This window comes from Oncorhynchus clarkii, chromosome 12, assembly GCF_045791955.1.
Source record: "Oncorhynchus clarkii lewisi isolate Uvic-CL-2024 chromosome 12, UVic_Ocla_1.0, whole genome shotgun sequence".
Classification (NCBI taxonomy): domain Eukaryota; kingdom Metazoa; phylum Chordata; class Actinopteri; order Salmoniformes; family Salmonidae; genus Oncorhynchus; species Oncorhynchus clarkii.
In genome coordinates, this window is record NC_092158.1 from 61641263 (window position 1) to 61656183 (window position 14921).

The 14921-nt window shown below is 41.5% G+C and overlaps 1 protein-coding gene across 2 annotated transcripts in view; it reads left to right on the top strand.

Annotated features, from left to right (window-relative positions):
* Positions 1-14921, top strand: part of LOC139420948 (transient receptor potential cation channel, subfamily M, member 4a) — a 60972-nt gene that overhangs the window by 12168 nt on the left and 33883 nt on the right. For both annotated transcript variants that reach the window (XM_071171378.1, XM_071171379.1), the window contains exons 2-6: positions 1662-1723; positions 1870-2047; positions 7368-7548; positions 10820-10989; positions 11588-11765. In XM_071171378.1, coding sequence (XP_071027479.1) covers positions 1662-1723; positions 1870-2047; positions 7368-7548; positions 10820-10989; positions 11588-11765 — 769 coding nt within the window. The remainder of the gene's footprint in view (positions 1-1661; positions 1724-1869; positions 2048-7367; positions 7549-10819; positions 10990-11587; positions 11766-14921) is intronic.

Genomic DNA, 14921 nt, shown 5'->3' on the forward strand with positions numbered 1-14921 from the left:
GAATTGTGATACAGTGAATTATAAGTGAAATAATTTGTCTGTAAACAATTGTTGGAAAATTGACTTGTGTCATGCACAAAGTAGATGTCCTAACCAACTTGCCAAAACAATCGTTTGTTAACAAAGAAATTTGTGGAGTGGTTGAAAAACAAGTTTTAATGACTCCAACCTATGTGCATGTAAACTTCCGACTTCAACTGTATGTTTACTGTGAAATATAATGACTACATTGGTTTAATCGCCAAAACACAACATAATGATATCTTCGCAATTTAGTTATTTTAACAACCAGTTCATCCAATAGCAAAAAATATTAAATACATGTTTAAAAATTGCCCTTTTAATGTAGTCTACAGCACTGTAAATTACAGAACCTTACACTGTTTTCACATTATCCAATAAATACACCAACCATAAAAATTTTCTAAACATCAAATGTCCATCATTTCCTTTCCATGTGTGATTAAAAGTGTGATCATTGAAGGAATATTTCACCATGTAATCAAATGAAAGACATTTAAGAAACATAATGTTTAGCAGACACAAGTTTGCATCAAGCCTGTCCTAAGCATTTGGCCATAGATTCTCATTGAAATTGCAGGGAATATAACTGTTTATGCACCTGGGGGACAAAATCATCATAGTAGTACATTTGAGTGTATATGATTTTTTTTTTTTTACAGACAGATTTTAATTATGAAGTTCTCAAAATCAATATTAGGCAAACTAGTTTACATGTAAAATCAATAGGGTTTACAAAAGGTTTAGGTGATAATCAATTAAAAGCAATTGGATTAAGTAAGAGAAAAGACTCATATCAAAAGTAATGTGAGCATTGCATTGTGAAAGGACATTATTTTATTTGAACATTTATTGCAATGTGAAACATGTATTTCTAGATGAAACTGTTTAAATTGGGTTCAAAAGTGACTGTATGATTTTGTGTGTTAATGTGCTTAGAGTTTTTAAACACATTTTTGATGATATCTTGAGTTTTTTCTAAGAGTTGTGAAAATTTACTTGTGAAAATTGCACCAAAGCGATAAAAAAATATAACAAAGGGAAACAGAGCCGAGAGCTGCCCAGTGACACAAGCCTACCAGACGAGCTAAATAACTTCTATACTCGCTTCGAGGCAAGTAACACTGAAACATGCATGAGAGCATCAGTTGTTTCGGATGACTGTGTGATCACACTCTCTGCAGCCGATGTGAGTAAGACCTTTAAACATGTCAACAGTCACAAGGCCGCAGGGCCAGACGGATTACCAGGACATGTACTCCGAGCATGCACTGACCAACTGGCAAGTGTCTTCACTGACATTTTCAACCTCTCCCTGTCTGTGTCTGTAATACCAACATGTTTCAAGCAGACCACCGTAGTCCCTGTGGCCAAGAACACTAAGGTAATCTGCCTAAATGACTACCGACCCATAGCACTCACGTCTGTAGCCATGAAATGCTTTGAAAGGCTGGTCATGGCTCACATCAGTGCCAACTTTAGGTTATTCTTAACAGCTTCTACAACCAAGCCATAAGACTCCTGAACAGCTAATCAAATGGCTCATGTACAGAGTGTACATCCAGTTTAGCATAAAATTCAACATCTGTAGCTTGTTAGGTAACAGTGACTAACAGTTACCCAATGTCTTTCCCTCACAGAGTTGGATCTCCAAGATCATCAAGAAGAGAGTGTGCACCACATTCATAGAGGACTGCCTTAGGTACAGCCTCTCTCTGGGTCGCCGTGTGTCTGTGGCCTGTGTTTTTGATTTTGTGAATTGTCTGTTCACTGTAATGACTGGCTATGTGTGTGTGTATATGTGTGCGTATTCATGTGTGTGTCTTTGTCTCTCTCTGCCCCTGTCAGTAATGGGGCGATGTGCCAGTGCGGGGGTGAGCGTGAAACGCACGGCTCCATCGCTACGAGAGACTATTTCGGTGCAGCCATCGTCAGCCAGTGGGATAGCTCTCAGCACTCCTCAGAGTACCCCACTGACGCCTTCGGAGAGTTGGAGTTCGCAGAGGCTGGCAGGAGACACAGCCATGTGGGTAACACACACTCAACTGTGTGCATACACTCATGCACAGGCATGCTAAGAAATACACATGCTAAGACATACAGTACTAGTCAAAAGTTTGGACACACCAACTCATTCCAGAGTTTTTCTTTATTTTTACTATTTTCTACATTGTAGAATAATAGTGAAGACATCAAAACTATGAAATAACACAAATGGAATCATGTAGTAACCAAAAAAGTGTTCAACAAATGAAAATATATTTTATATTTGAGATTCTTCAAAGTAACCACCCTTTGCCTTGATGACGTCTTTGCACACTCTTGGCATTCTTTCAACCAGCTTCTTGATGTAGTCACCTGGAATGCATTTCAATTAACAGGTGTGCCTTGTTAAAAGTTCATTTGTGAAATTTCTTTCCTTCTTATTGCGTTTGAGCCAAGTCCATATTATGGCAAGAACAGCTCAAATAAAACCCATCAAGCGCTATGATGAAACTGGCTCTCATGAGGACCGCCACAGGAAAGGAAGACCCAGAGTTACCTCTGCTGCAGAGGATAAGTTCATTAGAGTTACCAGACTCAGAAATCGGCAATTAACTACACCTCAGATTGTACCTCACAGAGTTTAAGTAATAGACACATCTCAACAGCAACTGTTCAGAGGAGACAGTGTGAATCACGCCTTCATGGTCGAATTGCTGCAAGGAAACCGCTTCTAAAGGACACCAATAATAAGAAGTGACTTACTTGGGCCAAGAAACAAGAGCAATGGACATTAGACCAGTGGAAATCTGTCCTTTGGTCTGATGAGTCCAAATTTAAGATTTTTGGTTCCAACCGCCATGTCTTTGTGAAACGCAGAGTAGGTGAACGGATGATCTCTGCATGTGTGGTTCCCACAGTGAAGCATAGAGGAGGAGGTGTGGTGGTGTGGGGGTGCTTTGCTGCTGACACGGTCAGTGATTTATTTAGAATTTAAGGCACACTTAACCAGCATGGCTACCACAGCATTCTGCACCGATATGCCATCCTATCTGGTTTGCGCTTAGTGGGACTATCATTTGTTTTTTAATAGAACCATGACCCAAAAACACACCTCCAGTCCAAGAAGGAGAGTGATGAAGTGCTGCATCAGATGACCTGGCCTCCATAATCACCCAACCTCAACCCAATTGAGATGGTTTGGGATGAGTCTGACTGCATAGTGAAGGAAAAGCAGCCAACAAGTGCTCAGCATATGTGGGAACTCCTTCAAAACTGTAGGAAAAGCATTCCTCATGAAGCTGGTTGAGAGAGTGCCAAGAGTGTGCAAAGCTGTCATAAAGGCAAAGGGTGGCTACTTTGAAGAATCTAAAATCTATTTAGATTTGTTCAACACTTGTTTGGTTACTACATGATTCCATATGTGTTATTTCATAGTTTTGATTTCTTCACTATTATTATACAATGTAGAAAATAGTCAAAATAAAGAAAACACTTGAATGAGTAGGTGTGTCCAAATGTTTGACTGGTACTGTACATGGGATTGGTCTCTGTCCCTTGTTGAGGTCCTGATAGAGGACAGTGTATGTTTGCTCAGTTTGTCCAGCGCTCAATCAAACAGCCCAGGGTATTACTAAAGTATAAATTACACTAGGACACACACACTGCTCTGTCAGTTGCGGGAGGGTGGGTGATTAATGAATTAGATAGCTGGCTTACTGCCCGTCATCTCATAACCATTAAGTGACTCAGCTATACTATATGACCAAAGTATGTGGACACATTCTCATCAAACATCTAATTCCAATATCATGGAGTTGGTCCCCTCTTTGTTGCTATAACAGCCTCCACTCTTCTGGAAAGGCTTTCCAATTGATGTTGGAACATTGGTGCGGGGACTTGCTTCTATTCAGCTACAAGAGCCCTAGTGAGGTCGAGCACTGATGTTGGGCGATTAGGCCAGGCTCTCAGTCGGCTTTCCAATTCATCCCAAAGGTGTTCGATGGGGTTGAGGTCAGAGCTCCATGAAGGCCAGTCAAGTTCTTCCACACCAATCTCGACAAACCATTTCTACATGGACCCCGCTTTGTGCATGGGTGCATTGTCATGCTGAAACAGGAAAGGACGTTCCCCAAACTGTTGCCACAAAGTTGGAAGCACAGAATCGTCTAGAATGTTATTGTATGATGTTGTGTTAAAATGTCCCTTCACTGGAACTAAGGGGCCTAGCCCGAACCACGAAAAATCCCCAGACCATTATTCCCCCCCCCAACCTTTACAGTTGGCATAATGCATTGGGGCAGGTAGCGTTCTCCTGGCATCCGCCAAAACCAGATTCGTCCGTCAGACTTCCAGATGTTGAAGCGTGATTCATCACTCCAGAGAACGCGTTTCCACCCCTCCAGAGTCCAATGGCGGCGAGCTTTACACCACTCCAGCCGACACTTGGCATTGTGCATAGAGATCATAGGCTTGTCTGCGGCTGCTCGGCCATGGAAACCCATTTCATTAAGCTCCCAACGAACAGTTCTTGTGCTGACGTTCCTTCCAGAGGCAATTTGGAACTCGGTAGTGAGTGATGCAACCGAGGACAGACTATTTGTATGTGCTTCAGCACTCGGTGGTCCCGTTCTGTGAGCTTGTGTGACCTACCACTTCACGGCTGAGCCGTTGTTGCTCCTAGACGTTTCCACCCCCCAATATCAGCGCTTACAGTTGACTAGGGCAGCTCCTGCAGGGCAGAAATTTGACAAACTGACTTGTTGGAAAGGTGGCATCCTATGACGGTCCCTCGTTGAAAGTAACTGAGCTCTTCAGTAAGGCCATTCTATTGCCAATTTTTGAAGATTGCATGGCTGTGTGCTCGTTATTATACAGTCGTGGCCAAAGGTTTTGAGAATGACACAAATATTAATTTCCACAAACTCTGCTGCTTCAGTGTCTTTAGATAGTTTGTCAGATGTTACTATGGAATACTGAAGCATAATTACAAGCATTTCATATGTGTCAACAACTTTTATTGACAATTACATGAAGTTGATGCAAAGAGTCAATATTTGCAGTGTTGACCCTTCTTTTTCAAGACCTCTGTAATTCGCCCTGGCATCAATTAACTTCTGGGCCACATCCTGAATGATGGCAGCCCATTCTCGCATAATCAATGCTTGGAGTTTGTCAGAATTTGTGGGGTTTTGTTTGTCCACCCGCCTCTTGAGGATTGACCACAAGTTCTCAATGGGGTTAAGGTCTGGGGAGTTTCCTGGCCATGGACCCAAAATATCAATGCTTTGTTCCCCGAGCCACTTAGTTATCACTTTTGCCTTATGGCAAGGTGCTCCATCATGTTGGAAAAGGCATTGTTCGTCACCAAACTGTTCCTGGATGGTTGGGAGAAGTTGCTCTCGGAGGATGTGTTGATACCATTCTTTATTCATGGCTGTGTTCTTCGGCAAAATTGTGAGTGAGCCCACTCCCTTGGCTGAGAAGCAACCCCATACATGAATGGTCTCAGGATGCTTTACTGTTGGCATGACACAGGACTGATGGTAGCGCTCACCTTGTCTTCTCCAGAAACGTTTTTTTCCGGATGCCCCAAACAATCGGAAAGGGGATTCATCAGAGAAAATGACTTTACCCCAGTCCTCAGCAGTCCAATCCCTGTACCTTGTAGAATATCAGTCTGTCCCTGATGTTTTTCCTGGAGAGAAGTTGCTTCTTTGCTGCCCTTCTTGAAACCAGGCCATCCTCCAAAAGTCTTCGCCTCACTGTGCGTGCAGATGTACTCACACCTGCCTGCTGCCATTCCTGAGCAAGCTCTGTACTGGTGGTGCCCTGATCCCGCAGATAAATAAACTTTAGGAGACGGTCCTGGCGCTTGCTGGACTTTCTTGGGCACCCTGAAGCCTTCTTCACAACAATTGAACCGCTCTCCTTGAAGTTCTTGATGATCTGATAAACTGTTGATTTAGGTGCAATCTTACTGGCAGCAATATCTTTGCCTGTGAAGCCCTTTTTGTGCAAAGCAATGATGACGGCACGTGTTTCCTTGCAGTTAACCATGATTGACAGAGGAAGAACAATGATTCCAAGCACCACCCTCCTTTTGAAGCTTCCAGTCTGTTATTCGAACTCAATCAGCATGACAGAGTGATCTCCAGCCTTGTCCTCGTCAACACTCACACCTGTGTTAACGAGATAATCACTGACATGATGTCAGCTGGTCCTATTGTGGCAGTGCTGAAATGCAGTGGAAATGTTTTTGGGAGATTCAGTTCATTTGCATGGCGAAGAGGGACTTTGCAATTAATTGCAATCCATCTGATCACTCTTCATAACATTCTGGAGTATATGCTGCAAATTGACATCATACAAACTGAGGCAGCAAACTTTGTGAAAATGTATATTTGTGTCATTCTCAAAACTATTGGCCACGACTGTACACCTGTCAGCAACGGGTGTGGCTGAAAGAGCCCAATCCACTAATTCGAAGGGGTGTCCACATACTTTTGTATATATAGTGTATGTTACCATATAACCCTACTGAGTGATTGAATTTATGGAAGTCTCATGATTTACCATTTTAGTGGCATTGTGGTTAGAATGTTAGTCTTAAAATTGGAAGATTGGGGGGTTCGATCCCTTGTCAAATCATACCAAAGACTCTAATAAATGGGACCTGATGCCCCTGCTCTGCACTTAGCATTAAGTAGATGGATTGGGGGTAAGGCTCTGCGACAGAATAGCATCAGGGTGTGTACTTGTACATCAAGCTGCCTCATGCTAAAGAAACAGGAGGCTCTTGCCCTGTGGGTCATTCTGGCTCAGACAAAGCATAATTGTCCAAGGCTTACTTACTTACCTAATTTCATGATGTTATAAGATGCTATACGTTATGAAACTAATATGTCACTCAAGCATTCATTGACACTAAATGACAACAATGTGAACGTATTTCATTTCAACCTCTTGCTCGTTTACGTCGGGCCTTGTTGCTCCGTCAGTTGCTCATGAAGTGTCTTTCATATCGACAATGAGAGAGCTTTGACATAGCAGAGGTGAGGTATGAGGCTGTTGTGTTTATTCATTTCACAGCAGAATGCCTGTCTGGCATTCTATGGAACAATGGTAGAGGAGTCCATGTTCTAGCAGAGCTGCCAGCCCTCACATCAGTTAGATGGAATGTTCTCACCTGTACCGACATCTCTTTGCCACTGATGAACTACACCATAGGCAGAATAACCAATTAGCAATTACTTTATGTAGCCGCACCAATTCACCACAGCTTCTTGATAATCATCCCTTTATTGCGATACTCATTGTCCCCTTCTCCACCTCTTCCATTCTTCTCTCTTCCTATTGATCAGTTCCTGCGCCTGTCGTGCGACACCACCCCTCAGATGGTATACACCCTGATGACAGCCCACTGGGGGGTACCCTCCCCCAACCTGGTGGTTTCTGTGGTGGGGGGTGAGGGGTGCGAGAAAGTCAAGACCTGGGTCAGGGAGGTGCTGAGACAGGGGCTGGTCAGGGCAGCACAGAGCACAGGTGAGACACGCATAGACACGGTACCCTGCACCTTAGAGACCGCAGTCCTGTGAACATAGTCATTGAACACCGGTCACTTTAATGTTTACAGATCGTTTTACCCACTTTCTATGTATATACTGTATTCTAGTTATTACTCATCCTATATACAGTACCCAGTGCTATACACACTTTTTATATTGAAATACTGTCCATACTGTCTATACACACCATTATATACAGTATATACACTGAACAAAAATATAAATGCAACATACAACATTTTCAAAGATTTTACTGAGTTACAGTTCATATAAGGAAATCAGTCAATTGAAATAAATAAATTATGCCCTAATCTACAGATTTCTCATGACTGGGAATACAGATATGCAAATGTTGGTCATAGATACCTTAAAAGAAAGGTAGGGGCGTGGATTTATAAAACTGTCAGTATCTGGTGTGACCACCATTTTTCTCACGCAGCGTGACACATCTCCTTCGCATAGAGTTGATCAGGCTGTTGTTGATTGTGTCCTGTGGAATGTTGTCTCACTCCTCTTCAATGGATATGTGAAGTTGCTAGATATTGGCGGGAACTGGAACTGGAACACACGTTGATCCATAGCATCCCAAACATGCTCAATGGGGGACATGGAATTGTGTACAGATTCTTGCGACATGGGCATGTGCATTATCATGCTGAAACATGAGGTGATGGCAGGGGATGAATGGCACGATAATGGACCTCGGGATCTCGTCACGGTATCTCTGTGCATTCAAATTGCCATGGATAAAATGCAAATTAATTAGTTGTCCGTAGCTTATGCCTGCCCATACCATAACCCCACCTCCACCATGGGGCATGCTGTTCACAACGTTGACATCTGCATAGTGCTCGCCCACACGACACCATCTGGCCGGTATAGTTGAACCTGGGATTCATCCGTGTAGAGCACACTTATCCTCTGTAGCAGAGGTAGCTCTGGGTCTTAATTTCCTGTGGCGGTCCTCATGAGAGCTAGTTTCATCATAGCGCTGGATGGTTTTTGCAACTGCACTTGAAGAAACTTTCAAAGTTCTTGACTGACCTTTGTCTTAAAGTAATAATGCTTTGCTTACTTGAGCTGTTCTTGCCATAATATGGACTTTGTCTTTTACCAAATAGAGCTATCTTCTGTATACCTTGTCTGTATACCCTACCTTGTCACAATACAACTGATTGGCTCAAATGCATTAAGAAGGAAAGAAATTCCACAAATTAACTTTTAACAAGGCACACATGTTAATTAAAATACATTCCAGGACCAAAGCGCAGCGTGGTGTAAATGCATAATTTTAATGGATGATGAAAACACAAAGTAAACTGAACATAACAATAAATGAACAACGACCGTGAGGCTATATACGAAATGTGCTGACACAAACACTACACGTAGACAATCTCCCACAATGACAAAACAGGCTACCTAAATATGGTTCCCAATCAGAGACAACGACTAACACCTGACCAACCAAAACATATAAACATACAAAGCAAACTATGGTCAGGGCGTGACACCAGGGGATTACCTCATTAAGTTGGTTGAGAGAATGCCAAGAGGGTGCAAAGCTGTCATCAAGGCAAAGGGTGGCTATTTGAAGAATCTCAAATATAAAATATATTTTGATTTGCTTGATACTTTTTTAGTTACTACATGATTCCATATGTGTTATTTCATAGCTTTGATGTCTTCAATATTATTCTACAAGGTAGATAATAGTAAAAAATAAGAAAAACCCTGGAATGAGTAGGTGTGTCCACACTTTTGACTGGTGCGGTATATAAAAAATTACAAAATAACCGAAGAGGATGGTCCTCCCCTTCCTCCTCTATATATATATATATATATTTTTTTTTATTTTATTTATTTACCTTTATTTAACCAGGCAAGTCAGTTAAGAACAAATTCTTATTTTCAATGACGGCCTGGGAACAGTGGGTTAACTGCCTGTTCAGGGGCAGAACGACAGATCTTGCCAGCTCGGGGGTTTGAACTCGCAACCTTCCGGTTACTAGTCCAACGCTCTAACCACTAGGCTACCCTGCCGCCCCATATATTCCCGGACTCTGACATTGCTTGCTTTGATACTGTATTACCATTTGGATTATGAGTGTATTGTTTTGTATTGCTAGGTATTACTGCACTGAAACACAAGCATTTCGCTGCACTTGCGATAACATCTGCAAATTTGTATACATGACAAATAAACTGATTGATTTGACACACACACACCCAGGTGTCCTGGGTTTGAGGTTGATCAGTTCGGAATAGGGCACCGGTGAGAATAACGCCCACTCCGTTGAATCTATTTGTTTAATATATCATGAATTCATATATGTTATCCCATTAAGATGAACCACGGAACTGATGATTTTCTGGCAGAAATACTGTACCTAGCCCCAAGATTCACTGAGGACAAACAGCATGGTTGCTTTATAGATATCTATATACGATTCTATGACATCAATACATGAGGTATTTACTTTCATAACGTATTATAGGGACAGAGCGGATCAGGTGGAATTAAAAGTATGTCCGTTCTACCAAACAGAGTTGCATTGCTGTTGTAATTTACCCTCCTTCTCTTCCTCCTCCTTCCTTCTCATTCTCTTCCTCCTCTGGCTGTATGGGTTAAAAGTTTACAGCACACATGACCATCTAGGCCAGACAGTTGTTGATTAAAGCAAGGCAAGACAATAAGCAGGTTGTCCATAGAGCATACAATTAGCAGACACAGCAATGGTAAGAGGCCAACCAGTAGAACAGGATATACTTTGAGTAAGTGTAAATAAGTGCATGTAGTTCAGCTTTCAAATGAAGTATTTTAAACAAATCCTTCCTGGGCCTCATTCCCCAAAAATACAATTTATTTGATGTCATCTTTCACTGCAAATTACATGTTTTCACGGTGCCCTTGACTCATAACCAACAAGCTTATGTTCCTTATCTGTCTATTGTCCATTGCCCATCCTGGTTGCTCAGTCGGTAAGAGTGTGGTGTTTGCTATTCCAAGGTTGTGGGGGTTCAATTCCTGCAGGGGTCACAGTTATGCAATCACTGTACTACAAGTCGCTTTGAATAATGACATCTGCTAAGTGGCATATTATAATTGTGTCATAAACATTTCTCTCATGCTCTGTCTCACGCCCTCACTTCCCTTTCTTCCCATATCTCTCGCTCCCTCTTTTTTTATTTTTCTCACTCACTCACTCCCTCTCTTCCTTCTCCTCTACCTCCCCCCTCTCTCCCAGGGGCGTGGATAGTGACGGGGGGGCTGAGGGAGGGGGTGAGTCATTGTGTTGGGGAAGCAGTGAGGGATCATGCGGCGGCGGCCTCCTCCCTGTCCCAGAAGAAAGTCATCGCTGTGGGCGTGGCCCCCTGGGGGTTGGTGCACAACAGACAGCAGCTCATCAACGCACAGGTACATTTACGCACACGCGCACACACACACACACACACACAATGTTCAATGTATACAGTATTAAGCATGCACGTGACACAGACATAGAAACACACACACACTGGAATGCATAGGAACACGCTACTTACTGTACACTGGCACTATATACAATTATAGAATTTTGTTCACTTTCATCTCTCCCCTCTTTGCTTCTCACTCACTTTCCTAATTTATTTATATCCCCTTCCTTCTCCTTTTTATCCCTTCTCTCTTTCACTCTATTTCTTTCTCTCTTTCAATAAGATGCCCTTTTAGGTTGAGAAATCCAAAACCACAGGAAATCAAATTAATAACAACGAGGTATTTTTATTACATGGGATGGGAATCACAATGTCTTCTTCTCTCTCTCTCTTACTACGTCTCTCTCCCTGTTTCTCTCCCTCTCTCTCTCTACCCTCCTTTCTCTACCCTGATCTCTCTCCCCTCTTCCTTTACCCCTTCTCTCCTCCTCTGATCCCATTCTCTACCCATAATTTCTCTCGCCCACCCCCCTCTCTCTCACACATTCTCTAACCCTCCCCCCACACAATCTCTATTTCTCTACGCCTCTCCTCCTCAGGGTAGTTTTCCAGCACGATATTATGTCCAGAACACATCCCGTGACTCGTGCTGCCTGGATAATAACTACCAGGCCTTCCTGCTGGTGGATGATGGGAGTGTAGGCCGGCGGGGAGGGGAGATGGTCTTCAGGGCCAAGATGGAGGACTACATCTCCCACCAACGCACAGGCATCTGGGGTGAGACACAGCCCAGCTAGCACATAACGTTCTGAGAACCATCTGTTTCTAAGAGCTTTGTGAGAGTGTAGTTGTTCTATGGTTATTTTGCATTCAACCTTCCTACAACTTTCTGGGAATAATGCAGGATAGTTGCTTGGCATTGGAACATTCTCAGCACATTTAAGGAACTTGACAAAAAAACTTTATTTTCATTCAAATATTTCATTGCTTCTAAAAGCTCAAACATGATTACATTTAATTTAAATTCTAGGAACGTTCTCCAACTGGTTTGACATTGTGAAAGTTCTCGAATAGTTCAAAGAATGTTAAGAAACAATGTTCTTCTGTGGAAATGTCAGTACTTCAGCATAACGTTTCCTACAGGTTTTCTCATGGTTTGGATTAAGACATGTTCCCGATAACGTTAAGAAAAAAGGTTTTCTGTGGAAATTGCAGAACTTCCACAGAACATTCCACACAAGTTCCTATGTGGTTAGATTTAATGTCATATTTTTACTATATTCTGGGAACGTTTGAAAAAATTGTGTAACTGAAACAATGTTTTCAGAACTTTCAGAGAATGTAAGGTTCTTGGCAATGTTGGCAATATTCTGGGAATGTATATATTTTATTATTGTACACATTAACATCAATAACCTCTAAATTCCGTTCTCAGAACATGAAGAAAACTTTTCATAAAAACCACAACACTTTTGCAACTTTCAGAGAACGTTCTAATAATGTTATTTAAAAACATATACATTCTATTCTCAGCGTCAACAATACTCTCTATATCCTCTATCTTGTTAAATGTGTTCAGGTGTGTTGTTAGCAACACCTGATCTTAATGAGTGTTTGTTTCCTTTAAAATGGGGTCTGTTTGAACAGACTAAAATGACCAGCTTTGTATGCGTACAAAAACATAGCATGCTAGCTCCATCCTAGTGCCGCAGTGGTCTAATTCCATGACTAGAAAACAAAATATCACAGGTTTGAATTTCACTGATGCTCTATCACAATAAAAAAAAAATGTGTTTGAACGATAATACCTACGGAAATTAATTTCCATGTTTCTTATCTGTGCTTGGAGTTCAAAAAAATCTAGCAGTCTTATTGAAACATTCAGTCATAATTTTAAGGAAGTTGTTCAAAAACCTACATATAACCTAGAATTTCCATTCTCAGAGCGTTAATAAAACCTCCCAAGAAAATGTTCTCAGAACCTCCCTACAACCTAAAAATAAACTTTCACAGAACAGACTAAATTGTCACTTCTGTTCTCGGAATGTTTAAAAAATGTTTTGGCAGTCAGATACCTATGGCTTCGTTCCCACAACCAATGTGAAACCAAAAACATACGTTCCCACAACTTCCAAGGAACCAAATGTGATAACTGTGTGTACAATAATAAATCACTCTGTGTGCAATAATATTGTTTAACCTGATTTTTGAATGACTACCTCATCTCTGTACCCCACACATACAATTAATTATCTGTAAGGTCCCTGTCGAGCAGTGGATTTCAAACACAGATTCAACTACATAGACCAGGGAGGTTTGGAATGCCTCACAAAGAAGTGCTATTGGTAGATGGGGGAAAAAAAATAAAAAGCAGACATTAAATATCCAGTCACTAGATACAGGTGTCCTTCCTAACTTAAATTGCTGGAGAGGAAGGAAACCGCTCAGGGATTTCACCATGAGGCCAATGGTGACTTTAAAAGAGTTACAGAGTTTATTAATGACTGTGATAGGAGAAAACAGGATAGATCAACAACATTCTAGTTACTCCACAATACTAACCTAATTGACAGAGTGAAAAGGAAGCCTGTACAGATACAAATGTTCCTAAACACCTATTCTGTTTGCAACAGGGCACCAAAGTAATACTGCAAAAAATGTGGCTGTTTGGGGCAAATCCAATACAACACATCATGTTCAAGCATAGTGGTATGGGTATTCTTGTAATCATTAAGGACTGGGGAGTTTTTCAGGATAAAAACATTATGAAATACAGCTAATTACAGGCAACATTATGGTGGACAACCTGGCTCAGTCGTCTTTCTACCAGACACTTGGAGATGAATTCACCTTTCAGCAGGACAATAACCTAAAACACAAGGACAAGGCTTACCAAGAATACAATGAATGTTCCTGAGGGGCCGATTTACAGTTTTGACTTAAATCTACCTGAAAATGGTGATCTAGCAATGATCAACAACCAATTTGACAGACCTTGAAGAACTTTGAAAAGAATAATGGACAAATGTTGCACAATCCTGGTGTGGAAAGCTCTTAGAGACTTACCCAGAAAGAATCACAGCTGTAATCGCTACTCACAGCTGTAAGGTGCTTCTACAAAGCATTGACTCAGGGGAGTGAATACTTATGTAAATGAGATACTGTATGCCAAGTATGCTTGATAAATAGGGGAAATCAGCACACAAGCAATAATGGCATTATAATGAATATACATGTCAAATTGACAGCAGTCAAAAATAATCAATTATCAGTTGGAGCAAGCCCATGTCACATAAACAACGAAAGCTGGTGATTGCGTTGCTGATTTGTTTTTTTACTTGAGATGTAGGGCCGGCTCTCTCACTGGTGACATTTTGTGCTGATAATCGGTCTGTAGCATTGTCACCAGCTTGTTCTATCCAAACAGTGTTTTCCTTTCATTTGGTGGTGGTGCAAGCACCTGCTCAGTGCCCACCATTCTGTCATTATTTTGCGGTTAGGCCTCGGAGCTGTAGGTTCAAGCTGAGGCTCAGAATCAGAAGAATAGTCATCAGAGATGTCATCATGATTCATTTCTTCCCCACCATCTTGAGTCATTTTCATTCAGATTTTGTAGCAACGCTAACGCAGCATGTGCATCCGTTCATCTTGGTCTTCTTACCATTGCAAATTATGCACGTTCTCACTTGTGTACTCCAAGTAGGCCAGAGGAGACTATAAAACTGTTTGGATTCGGTGGATATGTAGTGGGTAGGCTACATATCATTTTGAGATTATAATAGAATGAATCAATACAATAGAATGGCCCTACCCTACATAATAATGTGTCTTTTGTTTCCCCTCGCTCATCAATTCAATTCAATTTGCTTTATTGGCATTACGTAACAATGTACATATTGCCAAAGCTTACTTTGGATACTTACAATATGAAAA